Source organism: Orycteropus afer, unplaced genomic scaffold, assembly GCF_000298275.1.
Source record: "Orycteropus afer afer isolate SDZICR_OR568_19922 unplaced genomic scaffold, OryAfe1.0 scaffold00104, whole genome shotgun sequence".
NCBI lineage: Eukaryota > Metazoa > Chordata > Mammalia > Tubulidentata > Orycteropodidae > Orycteropus > Orycteropus afer.
In genome coordinates, this window is record NW_006921691.1 from 2,204,690 (window position 1) to 2,220,190 (window position 15,501).

General features: G+C 39.6%; 2 protein-coding genes across 2 annotated transcripts in view; both read right to left on the reverse strand.

The window, feature by feature from the left end:
* The window catches only part of MRPS27 (mitochondrial ribosomal protein S27), a 196,325-nt gene that overhangs the window by 102,975 nt on the left and 77,849 nt on the right, over nucleotides 1-15,501 (reverse strand). The window lies entirely within an intron of this gene.
* On the reverse strand, nucleotides 11,546-11,890 carry LOC103199105 (eukaryotic translation initiation factor 1-like). Its single transcript, XM_042781315.1, has one exon. It carries the CDS (start codon nucleotides 11,888-11,890, stop codon nucleotides 11,546-11,548), a length of 345 nt encoding a protein of 114 aa, XP_042637249.1.

Genomic DNA, 15,501 nt, shown 5'->3' on the forward strand with positions numbered 1-15,501 from the left:
AAAAAAAAAAAAAAAGAGTTAAATTGTGATCATGGGTTGGCAAAATTATTAAAATGTCAATTCTTCTTAAATTTGTCTATGTTGTGTTGTTGTTGTTGCTAGGTGCTGTTGAGTTGGCTCTGACTCACAGTGACTCAATGTACAACAAAACGAAACACTGCCTGGTCCTGCACCAGCCCCACAATCCTTGCTATACCTCAGCCCATTGTTGCAGCCACTGTGTCAATCCATCTCATTGAGGGCCTTCCCCTTTTTTGTTGACCTTCCTCTTTACCAAGCATGATATCCTTCTCCAGGGAATGGTCCCTTCTGACAACATGACCAAAACAGGTGAAATGAGGTCTGGCCATTCTTACTTCCAAGAAGCATTCCAGCTGTGGTTCTTCCAGACAGATTTGTTCATTCCTCTGGCAGTCCATGGTATTTTCAATATTCTTAGCCAATACCACAATTCCAAGGTATCAACTCTTCTTCAGTATTCCTTATTTGTTGTGCAGCTTTCACATGCATATGAGGTGATTTAAAACACCATGCTTTGGGTTAGGCACATCTTACCCTTCAAACAGACATCTTTGCTCTTCAGCACTTTAAAGAGGTCTTTTGCAGCACATTTGCCCAGTGCAGTACAACCAATGTGTGTTTTCTTGACTGCTGCTTCCTTGGGTGTTAACTGTAGATCCAAATAAAATGAAATCCTTGACAACTTCAATCTTTTCTCTATTTATTGTTATGTTTATTGGTCCAGCTGTGAGGATTTTTTTTTTCCATGTTAAGGTGTAATCCATACTGAAATTTGTAGTCTTTGACCTTCATCAATAAATCCTTCAAGTCCTTTTCATTTTGAGCAAGAAAGGTTTTATCACCTGCATATCACAGGTGGTTAATGAGTCTTCTTCCAATCTTGATGCCACATTCTTCTTCCTGTTGTCCAGCTTCTTGGATAATTTGCTCAGCATACAGACTGAATAAGTATAGTGAAAAGATGCAATCCTGACTGACGCACTCCCTTACTGATTTAAAACCATGAAGTATCCCCTTGTTGTGCTCAAACTGTAGCCTCTTGGTCTATGCAAAGGTTCTTCATGAGCACAATTAAGTGTTCTAGAATTCCCATCCTTTGCAATGTTATTCATAATTTGTTAAGATCCACACAGTCAAATGTCTTTGCATAATCAATAAAACACAGGTAAACATCCTTCTGGTATTCTTTGCTTTCAGCCAAGATCCATTTGACATCAGCAATGATATCCTTCATTCTGTGTCCTCTTCTCAATCTAGCTTGAATTTCTGCAAGTTTCCTGTCAATATACTGCTGCAAACTGTTTTGAATTATCGTCAGCAAAATTTTACTTGCATGTGATATTAATGTCCACATTCTGTTGGCTAACTTTTCTTTGGAAAGGGCACAAATATGGATCTGAGTCAGCTGGCCAGGTAGCTGTCTTCCAATTTCTTGGCATAAATGTGTAAACACCTCCAGTGCTGCATTCATTTGTTGAAACATCTCAATGGGTATTTGGTTAATTCTTGGAGCCTTATTTTTCACCAATTTCTTCAGTGCAGCTTGGACTTCTTTCAATACCACTGGTTCTTGATCATATGTTAAAAAACAAAAAACAAAACAAAAAAAACCCAACTAACTGCCGTTGAGTCGATTACAACTTGTTGTGATCCCTCCTTGGGTTTCCAAGGTGGTATCTCTATGGAAGTAGACTGCCCAGTTTTCCTTCCAAGCAGTGACTGGTGGGTTTGAACTGCCAGCCTTCTGGTTAGGAGTCAAATGCCTGAGGCACTGAAATAGATGAACATCAGCCAATGCTTTGTTTATAGGTACAGTGACCTATATTCCTTCCATCTTCTTTTGATGCTTCCCACATCACTCAATATTTTGCCCATAGAATCTTTCAATATTGCAATTGGAGGCTTGAATTTCTTCTTCAGTCCTTTCAGCTTGAGAAATGCTGAGCTTGTTCTTCCCTTTTAGTGTTCTAACTGCAGGTCTTTGCATATTTCATTATAATAATTAACTCTGTCTTCTTGAGCTGCTCTTTGAAACTTTCTGTTCAGCTCTTTTATCTTGTCATTTCTTCAATTCACTTTAGCTATTCTCCATTCGAGAGCAAGTTTCAGAGTCTTTTCTCATATCCATTTTGGTCTTTTCTTCCTTTCCTGTCTTTTTAATGACTGTTTGTTTTCTTCATATATGATGTTCTTGTTATCCCACAACTCGTCTGGTTTTTGCTCATTGGTACTTAATGCATCAAATCTATTCCTCAGACGATCTCTAAATTCAGGTGGGATATACTTATGTTCACATTTTGGGTCATGTAGACTAGTTTTAATTTTCTACAGCTTCAACTTGAACTTGCATATGAACAATCAATGGTCTGTTCCAGTCAGCTCCTGGCCATGTTTTGACTGATTATATTGAGCTGCTCCATTACCTCTTTCCATAGATGTAGTTGATCTGATTTCTGTGTATCCCATCTGGTGAGGTCCATGTGTATAGCTGCCAATTGTGTTGCTGGAAAAAGGTATTTGCAATAAATAAGTCGTTGGTCTTACAAAATTCTATCATGTGATCTCCACCATCATTTTTAACACCAAAGCCATATTTTCCAACTACTACTAATTCTTCTTGTTTACAACTTTCACATTCCATTTACCAGTAATTATCAATATATCTTGACTGCATCTTTGGTCAATTTCATTTTTGACATTAGGATAAGTAAAAAGATCAAGAGAAAAAACAAATATTCTAGTGGAAAAAAAAGAACACTGACACCTATCACACTAAACACAAGAATTAAATCTGAGATGTAAAATATTTAAAATGTAAAATTTTAAAGCTTTTAAAAAGAATATGTAAGACCTTGGATAAGCAAAGCATTATTGAAGAAGAAAAACAAAGCAGGTCTCACACTCCTGGATCCTAAAACCTGCTATACAGCCACAGTAATCAAAACTGCCGGGTGTTGGTACAATGACATAGATCAATAGAATAGAACTGAGAACGTAGAAATAGATCCTTTGACCTATGGTCAGCTGATCTGTGACAAAGGGCCTAAATCCATTAAATGGGGAAGAGAGGGTCTCTTTAACAAATGGTGCTAGCAAAACTGGATATCCATTTGCAGAAAAATGGAACAAGATCTGTATTTCACACCATACACAAAAACTAACTCCAGATGGATCAAACACTTGTATGTGAAACCTAAAACTATAAAGTTCCTCAAAGAAAAACTAGGGGCAAATTTAGAGGCCCTAATATATGGCATAAATAGACTATGAAGCATAACCCAAAATACATACACAGCAGAAGAAAAACTACATGAATGGGACCATCTAAAAATTAAATTTGTATGTGCTTCCAAAGACTTCTCCAAGAGTCAAAAGAGAACCTATAGATTGGGAAAAAATATTTGGCAGTGACATATCTGACAAAGGACTTATCTGTAGAATTTAAAGAGAACTCCAATGCTTCAACAACAAAAAGACAAATAATCCCATTAAAAAATGGGCAAAAGACATGAATAGACACTTCTCCAAAGAGGATATTCAGGCGGCCAACAAACATATGAAGACATGCTCACGATCATTAGCTATTAGAGAGATGCAAATGAAAACAACGAGATACTCCAGCAATAATGAGATCTTGCCCTGGCACTGGTAGCAAAGTTCAACAAGACAGAAAATAACAAATGCTGCTGAGGATGAAGAGAAATTGAGACTTTCATACACTGCTGGTGGGACTGTCAAATGATACAACCACTGTGGAAAGCAGTATGGCGATTCCTTAAAAAGTTGGAATTAAGAAATACTATTTGACCCAGCATAGTGCCTAAAGCACTTGATTGCTAACCAGAAGGCTGGCGGTTCAAACCCACCAGCCACTCCTCGGAAGGAAGATGGGGCAACCTACTTCCATAGTGATACTGCCTCAGAAACCCAAGGAGGGGTCGCTATGAGTTGGGTCTGACTTGACAGCACATAACAACAAAAACAAAACACCATTTGACCCAGCCATCCCATTATGAGGTATATATCCTAAAGAAGTGAAAGCCAGGACAAAAACAGATATATGCACATCCATGTTCACTGCAGCACTATTTACAATACCAAAAAGATGGAAACAAGCTAGGTGTCCATCAACAGAAGAATGGATAACCAAACTATGGTACATACACACAATGGAATACTATGCAACCCTAAGGAATGACACAGAATTGGCAAAACACCACATACTATGGTGATGAACCTGAAGGACATTATGCTGAAATAAGTCAATCACAGAAGGACAAATATTGTATTAGTCCATTATTGTAATAAGTCAAGGAAAGGTTTATATATGGAAGGAAATTTTCTTTGTTGGTTACCAGGGGTGGGAGGGGAGGGGAAGGAATACTGTTAGGTAGAGATAAGTATTGATTTGGGTGAAGAGAAGGGCAATGTACCAAACGTGAGTGATCAACACAGTGGCACTGAAGAAGACGTAGAGAGGTGCATGGGAGGTACGGACAACAAAGATAAACCCTTTTGTACATATAGTACTGCATTGTCAGGAAAGGCAAACATTGACATATGGATGGATAGATGGATGGACAGGCTGAACTATTAGGTATGTTTACCCAGGGGGGAGTGTGCCCACAACCATGTATAGCACTGGCAGACAATGTTTCTACAAGTGTATTTATATGTTCCGTAAGAATTCCCAGGTATATAGTAGAGCTGACAAGGGACAAGGTGGTAGTCACTTCTTAGCCACAGCCAGCTACCCAGAGAGAGCAAATAGCTGGACCTGTGGGCTCGAGACCATACTTTGGCGAGTAGCGACTGGGATCTTAAAAGCTTGCAAGCAGACATCCATATGCAAGGATGGATCTCTCTTCATCCAGAGCAAAGAACAATGAAGAAAACCAAACATGCATGGAAGTAATTAGTCCAAGTACCTGGTACACTATGTGATCCTCAGCCTATATGACCATGAGACCAGCAGAACTAGATGGTGCCTGGCTGCCACTGTTAACCACTCAGAGAGGGATCTATGTAGGAGATCCTGGACAGAGTGGGAGAATAATGTGGAACAAAGCTCACAATCTTTAAAAAAATTAAAGGTACCAGGTTTGCTTGTCTGATAGAGCCTGATGGAACCACTGAGACTATAGCCCTTAGCTGCCCTTCAGGTCTGGAATTGAACTGACTCCAGTGGCTTCCTGCCAAACAAGAGACAGGCATATGAGATGAACATTTACAACAGGTAGATAAACTCCTTGGAGAGATCAATCATGGGAGAATAGAAGGGCAGTGTGTGCACAGGAAGACAGCTCAGGGGGCAGGAGTGCATGGGAGGGAAGGACACAGGGAAGAGGTAACTATGGGGAGGAAGTGGGAGGGGATCTGTTGCATTGTGGGAAATTGCAGTCAGTGTCATGGGACAAGGTGTGTGTGAGCTGCTATATGGAAAGTGAATTTGTTCTCTAAACTTTCACCCAAATCACAAGAAAAATTAAAAAAGAAAACATAAAAGAGTATCTTCATGACCATGGGGTAGGTAATAATTGCTTAGGACAAAGAAAACAATAAACATAAAAGATCGCTAAATTAGATTTCACCAAAATTTAAAACTCTAAAATTCATTTAGGAAGTAAATTGAAAAACCATGTATTAGGAGAAAATACCTCTAAAACATATATTTCATAAAGAATAGGAATCAGACTTCTCACTGTGAAAGAAGGGAGCTACAAAATTAAGGAGAGAAAAAGACAAAAATTAAACATGTCAGTGTTAGTCTGCAATTGGAGGTATAAGCAAGGAGATGACTTTAAATAAAAATACTGATGACTGACTTTCTATTCCTCTCCACTAAGAATGGCTGGTAGAAATGAATGGCACATCAATAACAAAGAGCACATCTACCATCTAGATCTTGACTTCCCAATATTGTTCTCCACGAGAAAAAATCTGAGTTCACTGGGAAAATGGAGCAGGGAAAGTACAAGATGAGATTAAAACATCTTCCTGTGCCAGACACTAAGAAAATACTGAAAGGATGATGAGACATGAACATAGCACAAGCGACAGCATAAAAGGTCTCCCACTGACAAAATCTGGGATGTTTTGAGCATCAAAATAAATAATGGATTATCACTCAACTATTCAAATAAAATCATGAGTCCTTATGATAAAAATAAAAGTATGAATAAATAAACAGGGGAAAAAAAGACAAGTTCTTCCTTATAGTAGAAAGCAAACTAAAATAAAAAATGAATTCCAGAGTTAGAAAATCAAAGGATGTCATCAGTGGGTCAAAGTTTGCTGAGAAACAGAATATTTACATAGTTTCAAAGTATTTCCCCACAAATTATTAGGTAATTGCAAAATGAAAAATTGTTACGCTAACAGACACTATCTAATGAAATGATCATAACTGTGGTGGTTATGTTTGTGTGTCAACTTGGCTAGGCCTGGTTGAGTGGCTGTGCAGCTAGCTGGTGGTAGTTATTCCCCATGATGAGACTGGCAATCAACTCCATGGTGGGATCACCAGCAGCTGAGTAGCTGCCTTTGGGATGTGGTCTGCTTCCTGTATATAAGGAGAAGCCTCGGGAATGGTTTCTAGCCTATAGCATGCTTGGACCCTGCATGTAGCTGTGTCATTGCTCAGTAGCCTGCTATGCTCTGCTGACCTTGGGACTTACAGTGGACCTAAGTTAATGGCCTGCTGTTTGGTTTGGCAACATCGGAACTGTGCCTTTTTATTTGTCAACCTTGGGGCTTCTCAGCCTCAGTAGCCAGCAGCTGTCTGAGTGAAGAAATGCCTCTAGCCCAAGTAGGCTCGGAGCAGGAGGCAGAGCTGGACCCCAAGGTTGAGGGGCTTTCACCCAGCCCCTAGAGCCTGGCACTTTGAACTTGGACTTAAAGCCTCCAAATTGAAAGAATAAACTCCTGTTTGTTAAGGACATCCAATTTGTGGTATAATTCTTGTCAGAGCGGCACTAGGTAACCAGAACACTAACATCACCAATAATGGGATAAGGCATCAATATGTGCTGCCATATAATAATGCACTGAGAACACAACATTACTTCTGTGGTGCTCTTGCCCCAAATGCATACATTATCTGAATCAATTCACTAGGAAACATCAGAGAAACCTAAATTGAGGGGGGTCTATAAATTAATTAGCCTGTTCTCAAAAATGTTAAGGTTAAAAAAAAAAAAAAAAAAAGTGAACTGCTGTATGAAAAGTGAATTTACTCTGTAAATATTCACCCAAATCCTAATAAAAAAAAAAAAAAAAAAAAAGCTGAAGAACTATTCCAGAGTAAAGGAGATTAAAGAGATATGACAATTGAATGCAATGTGGCTTAGATTCTGGACTAGAGAATTAATGAGATGCCGACAAAATGTGAATATTGACTATTAGATTATAGTATAGTATTACTGGTAAAAAGTCCTGATTTTGATCTGTGTACAATAGTTATATAAGAGAAATACCTAAATAAAGTGCCAGATTATCAGTATCAATAAATTATTAGTTAACAAGGTCATTTTTCTTCTTCTGAAACCTGCATAAATAAGAAGCACATGCCAACCATCTGCTGTTACCCAGCATTTGTTGAAGATCAGATGAAAGTTATACCTAGGCTACTGCTGGGATACAAAACGGCCATCCTATGGATTACTCCTACTCAAGCTGAAGCTTGCAAAATAAAATAGCTCACAAGTTAGTTTAAGGCTTAGTCTTTACTTTTTTCCTCTCAAAAATAAAACAAACAAAACATTCAAACCCAAAAGAATGATATATCCCTGTCATTCTTCCCTCCCTCTCCAAGAAAAAGGTGAAGGGCAGGGAAGTAGGTGAGGGGTAGAGTAGAGACCAAACGTTGGCAAACTAGGCTCAAGTGTGGCCCAATTCTTAAAGTTAACAGACTTCTATTATAGGAAGGCCTGCTTGTAAGGTTGGCCCTTGGCTAGCATCCAGAAACTTGGGTTTTGTGAGGGTTCTTACCATTCCTTAACTGATAAAAAGAGTGCCATACTATGCGTAAACTGTTCATATAAACAGTGTAGTTTATGTTGAACACTTGCTTTTCTTCTGGGAGTCGGAAATATTGGTATATGATAAGCAGAGGATCCCTACGTCACAGACCCCAGTAAAAACTTGGGCACTGAGTCTCTAATGAGGTTCCCTGGTAGAAACCATTTCATATCTGTTGTCACAATTTGATGCTGGAGGAATTAAGTGTGTCCTGTGAAGACTCCACTGGGAGAGAAAAAGGACTTTTAGAAGCTTGTGCTTGGTTTCCTCCATACTTTGCCATGCACATTTACCCTTTGTTGATTTTGTTTTGATCCTTTTGCTGTAGTAAGTCTTAGCCGTGAGGAAACTATATGTAAGGTCCTGAGTGTTCTCCACTAAATTATTGAACCTGGGATGGTCTTGGGGACCCTTTACATGGGGTTGGGGAAAAACAACTATGCAACAGAGACTGTAAAACCTAAATTATTTACCAGCTAGTCTTTTACAGAAAGTTTGCTGTACCTTGGTATGCATGAAAAAAGCTGGACTAGGTATTTTGAGGCTGGGTGAGGAGTACATGAGGACATTATATTATTCGGTCTACTCTTTTACATATTTCAAATTTCCCATAATAAAAAGTTTTTAAAATAAAAATAAGAAAAGCATTCTAAAGTTGTATATCTTGTAATATTAATGTATTTAATACTTACATATTAGGCTTACAGCAAACATTTTATAAGATTATCTAGCATCTCCTAGAAGCTACCCTATTCTTGTATGACCTTCCCTCACAGCTGATCGATATGGGGGTCATTATCTGGGTCAAGCAAGTCCAAACATATTACCCTATTTTTATTGCCAAAGTGGACTCTAAACCAAGCAGGGCCATCAGTTCTACTTCAAGATTTTTCAAGGATGAAGAAAGAACCAGAGTCAAATATGTTCAAGTAATTTTTTTTTAACAAATGTGGTAAAAGAAGAGATGAAATAGTTTTGAACTGCATGAGTTCACTTACGCATGGATTTTTTAAAAATATATTAGAAAATTTTATCAGTTACTACCATAAGATATATACAAATCTATTACAAAAAGTTAAAATGTATCAAAACTTATTCAGTTATAGACTAAACATGGTACCTATTGCAGTCAAGAGAAATGGAAATGAACACAAAGATGTAGTGTAGTATTAAATCACAACTGCATAAAATTCACTACAGTACATATATACTACTGTAATAATTTCTTAGCCACCTCTTGTTGCAATTGTGGTGAGCTCAAGTGTTGTGAGTATCTGCTTAAAACGTTTTGTGACGCTGATCATCTCCATGTGAACGGTTCGTTTCTCCAGCAAATTGCTTATCACAGTAAAGCAAGATCTCTTGTGGTTCTCACGTATTTTTTATCGTGTTTAGTGCACTAGCAAACCTTGAATAATGCCATGGGACCCACGTGAAGTGCTACTAGTGATGCTGGAAGTGTTCCCACAAAGCAGAGAAAACTCATGACATTAGAAGACAAAGGTGAAATGCTTAATATGTACTGTACATTGAGGTCTGCAGTTGTGGTTGCCCGTCATTTCAAGATAAATGACTCCAGTGTAAGGATCATTGTTAGAATTTAAAAAAAAAGGCAATCTGTGCAGCCATCACTGCAGCTATGGCCAGTAGGCATGAAAACCTTGCACTTTTTGCAAAATACTTTATATCTCATATTGAAAATGCAGCTTTTATATGGGTACAGGATTGCTGTTAAGAAAGGCATCCCTATGAACGCTAATATTATTTGAGAAAATGTTATTATATGACAACTTAAAGGAAAAGGAAGGGAAGAATTTAATGCTGGCTGGTATGATAAGCTTAGAAAGAAGTCTGGCTTAAAAAATGTCAAGATAATAGGAGAAGCAGCTTTTGCCAACCAAGAGGGTAGAGATGAGTTCCCAGACACAATTAAGAAAATCACTAGGGTCTTAAAAGGTTGTGAGTGGCCATCTAAGATGAACTATTGGTCTCTCTCCAGAGCAAAGAAGAGTGAAGAAAATCAAAGATGTATGGAAACAGTCCAAAGGACTGACAGACCATGAGAATCTCAGCCTATATTACCCTGAGACCAGAAGAACGAGACGGTGCCTGGCTACCAATGCCAGCCACTCAGAAAGGGGTCACAATTGGAGATCCTGGATAGAGTAGGAGAAAACTGTGGAACAAAACTCAAAATCATTAAAAGAGACCAGGCTTACTGGTTTGACAGACAGGTGAACCCCCCGAGACTATAGCCCTGAGTCACCCTTCAGGCCCAGAATTGAACTCACTCCCACGGCCATAGTGATACTGTCTAGGAAACCCAAGGAGGGGTCACTATGACTCAGTTTGACTAGACGTCACATGACAACAACAACAACAACAGCAACAACCACCTATGGCTTAACTCTCAGCCAAACAACAGAGAGGGCTATGAGTGGACCACCTACACCAGGGAGATGCATTCCTTAGAACAATCAACCATGGGAGATCAGAAGGGCAGCATTTGCACAGGGAGAAAGGAACGCACAAGCAGGAAAGAAGGACACAGGGAAAGGGTAACACAGAAAGGAAGTGGGAGAAGAGCTGTTACACTGCGGGGAACGTAACCAGTGTCACAAAACAAAATGTGTATGAACTGTTGAATGTATACGAATCTGCTTTGTAAAATTTCATCCAAATCACAATAAAAAGTTTAAAAAAGAAAGAAGAAAGGACATCTGCCTGAACACGTTTTTAACGCAGACAAAAGTACCCTATTCTAGCTGGAGGGTGGGGAGAGGTGCCACAAAGGACACTTATTAGTAAGGAAGAGAAGTACCTAAGGTACTTAAGGATTTAAAGCATGAAGGTCTGGGCTAACACTCCTGTTTTGTACAAATGCAGTTGGGTTTATGATCAGGACTGTTTCTATTATCAGTAAGGCTTCCAGTCAACAGCAGGCCATCAGTAATTAAGTTTTTGGGGACTCAAAAGTTATATATGGATTTTCAACTGTGTGGGGGTCAATGCGCCTAACAACTTGCATTATTCAGAATCATGTATATTTTCAACATTCAGAAAAGTACAGAGAACATAATACCCATGAACTGGACCACTTATCTTCACCAAATTCTAAAGTTCTTATAATTGCTTCAGACTTTTCTCCTTTTTAAAGAAATAAAGCAGTACAGACAATAGTTGAGCCCCCTACATAAATTTTGGGATCCTATTCCAATCCTACCTTCCTTCTTCGCAAGTAAATAATATCCTGAATTTTGATTATTAATGAGATTATTAGTACATATCATTGTTGAGCATGTTTCTAATATTCTTTTTTTTTTTTTTTTTTTGGCTCTTTTCAGTTTATTGCATGAAGGAGTTACACAGTCCCAAGTTAAAAGTGGACCCCAAATGGTTACATCACACAAGCTGCGAGGTTTTAAACTTGTGACAAGGGACAGAAGGAAAATTTTCTACTCATTGCAAGGAAATCCTCACTTAAGCTTAAGTGAGCCACAAGCACTTAAAACCCATGAACCTTCTTCAGCTGGTCGTCCTTAGCCAGTCCAATCTCTACGAGGAACTGGCATATGTTCTTGCGCTGGTCACCCTGTAGCTGAATTACTTCTCCATATTCTGGATGCTCAATGACAGTACCATTGCAGGCAAATTTCTTCTTAAATGCCTTCACTAGTTTCTTTTTATCGTAATCAGCGATCCCTTGTACAGTGGTAAGGGTCTTCCTGCCGTTTCTCTGTTGAATTCTTATATGGATATAATCCTCAGTCCCAGTAGGAAGTAGGTCATCACCCTTATTACTTGCATCAGCAAAGGGGTCGAAAGAGTGGAGGTTCTGGATAGCGGACATACGATAAGATTCCTTTTCCTTGGTGGAAACCGCCTGCGGAAGATGGCGGCGGGAGAAGACGGGCGGGGGGGACGGAGCATCGGGAAGCGCGGGGGCTCGAGGGGGAGGCTGCTGAGTCCTCGGCGGCGGCTCAGTGACTGGGGCATGTTTCTAATATTCTTATACTTTGAATAAGTAGGTCTGGTGGCACAGTGGTTAAAATATTCGGCTGCAAACCAGAAGGTTGGCAGTTCAAACCCACCAACCTATTCATGGGAGAAAGATGTGGCAGTTTGCTTCCACAAAGATTTATAGCCTTGGAAACCCAATGAGGCCATTCTACTCTGTCCTACAGGGTAGTTAAGAGTTGGAATCAACTGACAGCAAAGGGTTTATGCTTTAAATATGTACCCATATAAACTACAGCATTGCTTTGTGTTTTGCCAAACTGCATAAAAATTATAATGTTTATATATGGTTCTTCATCTTGCTTTTTTCACTGATTATGTTTTTGAGATAATCATGCTCTGGTGGTGTAGTGTCCAAGGCATCTGACTGCTAACCAGAACGCTGGCAGTTCAAAGCCACCAGCTATTCCTCAGAAGGAAGACTGAGCAAGCTACTTCCTTCTGTAGAGATTGTTGTTGTTGTTGTTATGTGCCCTCGAGTCAGCCCCGACTCACAGCGACCCCTCCTTGGGTTTCCGAGGCAGTATCACTGCGGAAGTAGGATTGCCCAACCTTCCTTCTGAGAAGTGGCTGGTGGGTTTGAACCGCCAGCCTTCTGGTTAGCAGTCAAATGCTTTAGCCACTATGCTATCAGAGAGATACCGCCTCGGAAACCCAAGGCGAGGTCTCTATGGGTTGGAACTGACTCAATGGCAGTGATTTTGCTTTTGGATGCTGATACATGTAATTTATTCTTTCCTATTGTTGTATGGCATCCCACTGTATGAGTCTAACACACTTTAACTGTCCCCTTTCCTATTGATGAACATCCTATTGATGAACATAAGTTATTTGTAGAGTTTCACTGTGATGAACAATGCTATAAAGAACATTCCTATAACCTAATCCAGTTTTTTTTTTTTTTTCCATGTATATACCTAAAAGTAGAATGTTGAGTAGATGATCATGTTGTTGTTGTTGTCAGGTGCTGTCGATTCATCTCCAACTCACGGCGACCCTATGCACAGCAGAACAAAACACCACCAGGTCCTGAGCCAGTTCCATGATCCCTGCTATACTTGAGCTCGTCACCGCTGCCACCATGTCAATCCATCTCATTGAGGGCCTTCCCCTCTTTCAGCGACCCTCCATCTTACCAAGCGTGACATCCTTCTCCAGGGAATGGTCCCTTCTGACAAACAAGACCAAAGTATGTGAGACGAAGTCTCACCATTCTCACCTCCAAGGAGCATTCTGGCTGCACTTCCTCCAGGACAGACCTGTTAGTTCTTGTAGCAGTCCACAGAACTTTCAGCATTCTTCGCCAAACCCACAGCTCAAAAGCATCAACTCTTCTTTGGTCCTCCTTATTCACTGTCCAGCTTTCACATGCATATGAGGCAATTGAAAGTACCATGGCTTGTGTCAGGCGCACCTCAGTCCTCAAGGAGACATCTTTGCTCTGTAGCACTTGAAAGAGGTCCTTTGCAGCCAGTTTGCCCCAGCGCTATACATTGTCTGATGCCCTGACTGCTGCATCCATTGGCATCGATTGTAGAACCAAGTAATGTGAAATCCTTGACAATTTCAATCTTTTCTCCATTTATCGTAATACTGCTTATAGGTCTAGTTGTGAGGATTTTTGTTTTCTTTATATTGAGATGCAATCCATACTGCAGACTGTGTTCTTTAATCTTCACCAGTAAGTACTCCAAGTCATCTTCACTTTCAGCGAGCAAAGTTGTGTTGTCAGCATATCACAGGTTGTCAATGATTCTTCCTCCAATCTTGATGGCACGTTCTTCTTCATATAGTCCAACTTCTCAGATTATTTGCTCAGCACACAGAATAAGTAAGTATGGTGAAAGGATACAACAGCCTGACGCACTCCCTTCTTGATTTTAAACCATGCAGTATCCCCTTTTTCTGTTTGAATGACAGCCCCTTGGTCTATGTACAGGTTCCTCATGAGTACAATTAAGCATTCTGGAATTCCCATTCTTCTCAATGTTATCCACAATTTGTTATGATCCACACAATCAAATGCTTTTGCATAGTCAATAAAACACAAGTAAACATCTTTTTGGTATTCTTTGCTTTGAGTCACGATCCATCTGATATCAGCAGTGATATCCCTCATTCCACGTCCTCTTCTGAAACCAGCTTCTATTTCTGCAAGTTCTCTGTCAATATACTGCTGCAACCATTTTTGTATTATCTTCAGTAAGATTTTACTTGCATGGGATATTAATGATATTGTTTGATAATTTCCACATTTTGTGGGATCACTTTTCTTTGGAATGGGTATAAATATGGATCTCTTCCAGTCAGTTGGCCAGGTAGCTGTCTTCCAAATATCCTGGCACTACCGAGTGAGTGCCTCCAGCAGGGCATCTGTATGTTGAAACATCTCAATGGGTATTCAGTCAATTCCTGGAGCCTTGTTCTTCACCAATTCCTTCAGTGCAGCTTTGACTTCTTCCTTCAATACCATTGGTTCTTGAACATATGACACCTCTTGAAATGGATGAACATCAACCAGTTCTTTTTGGTATAATGATACTGTGTATTCCTTACATCTTCTTTTGATGCTTCCTGCCTCATTCAATATTTTGCCCACACAATCTTTCAGTATTACAACTTTAGGCTTAAATTTTTTCCTCAGTTCTTTCAGCTTGAGAAATGCTGAGTGGGTTCTTCCCCTTTGGTTTTCTAACTCCAGGTCTTTGCACATTTCTTTACAGTAATTGGCTTTGTCTGCTCAAGCTGTTCTTCGAAATCTTCTGTTCAGCTCTTTTAGTTAGTCATTTCTTCCATATGCTTTAGCTACTCTTTGCTCAAGGGCAAGTTTCAGAGTCTCTTCTGACATCCACTTTGGTGTTTTCTTTCCTTCTTGTCTTTTTAATGACCTCTTGCTTTCTTCATGGATGATGCTCTTGATGTCATCCCACAATTCTTCTGGTTTTTGGTCACTGGTGTTTAATGCATCAAATCTATTCTTTAGATGGTCTCTAAATTCTGGAGGGATAGATTCAAGGTTATATTTTGGCTCTCATGCACTTGTTCTAATTGTCTTCAACTTCAAGGTGAACTTGCATATGAGCAGTTGATGGTCTGTTCCACCATCAGCTCCTGGCCTTGTTTTGGCTGAAGATGTTGAGCTTTTCCATTCCCTCTTGCTACAGATGTAGTCAGTCTGATTCCTGTGTATAGTCAGTCTGATTCCTGTGTACTCCATCTGGTGAAGTCTACATGTATAGCCGCCATTTTGTTGTTGAAAAAAGGTATTTGCAGTGAATAAGGTCTTGCAAAATTCTATCATGCACTCTCCAGCGTTATTTCTGTCATCAAGGCCAAATTTTCCAATTACTGGCGATTCTTCTTTGTTTCCAACTTTTGCATTCCAATCACCAGTAATAAGCAATACATCTTGACTGCATATTTGGTCAATTTCAGACTGCAGAA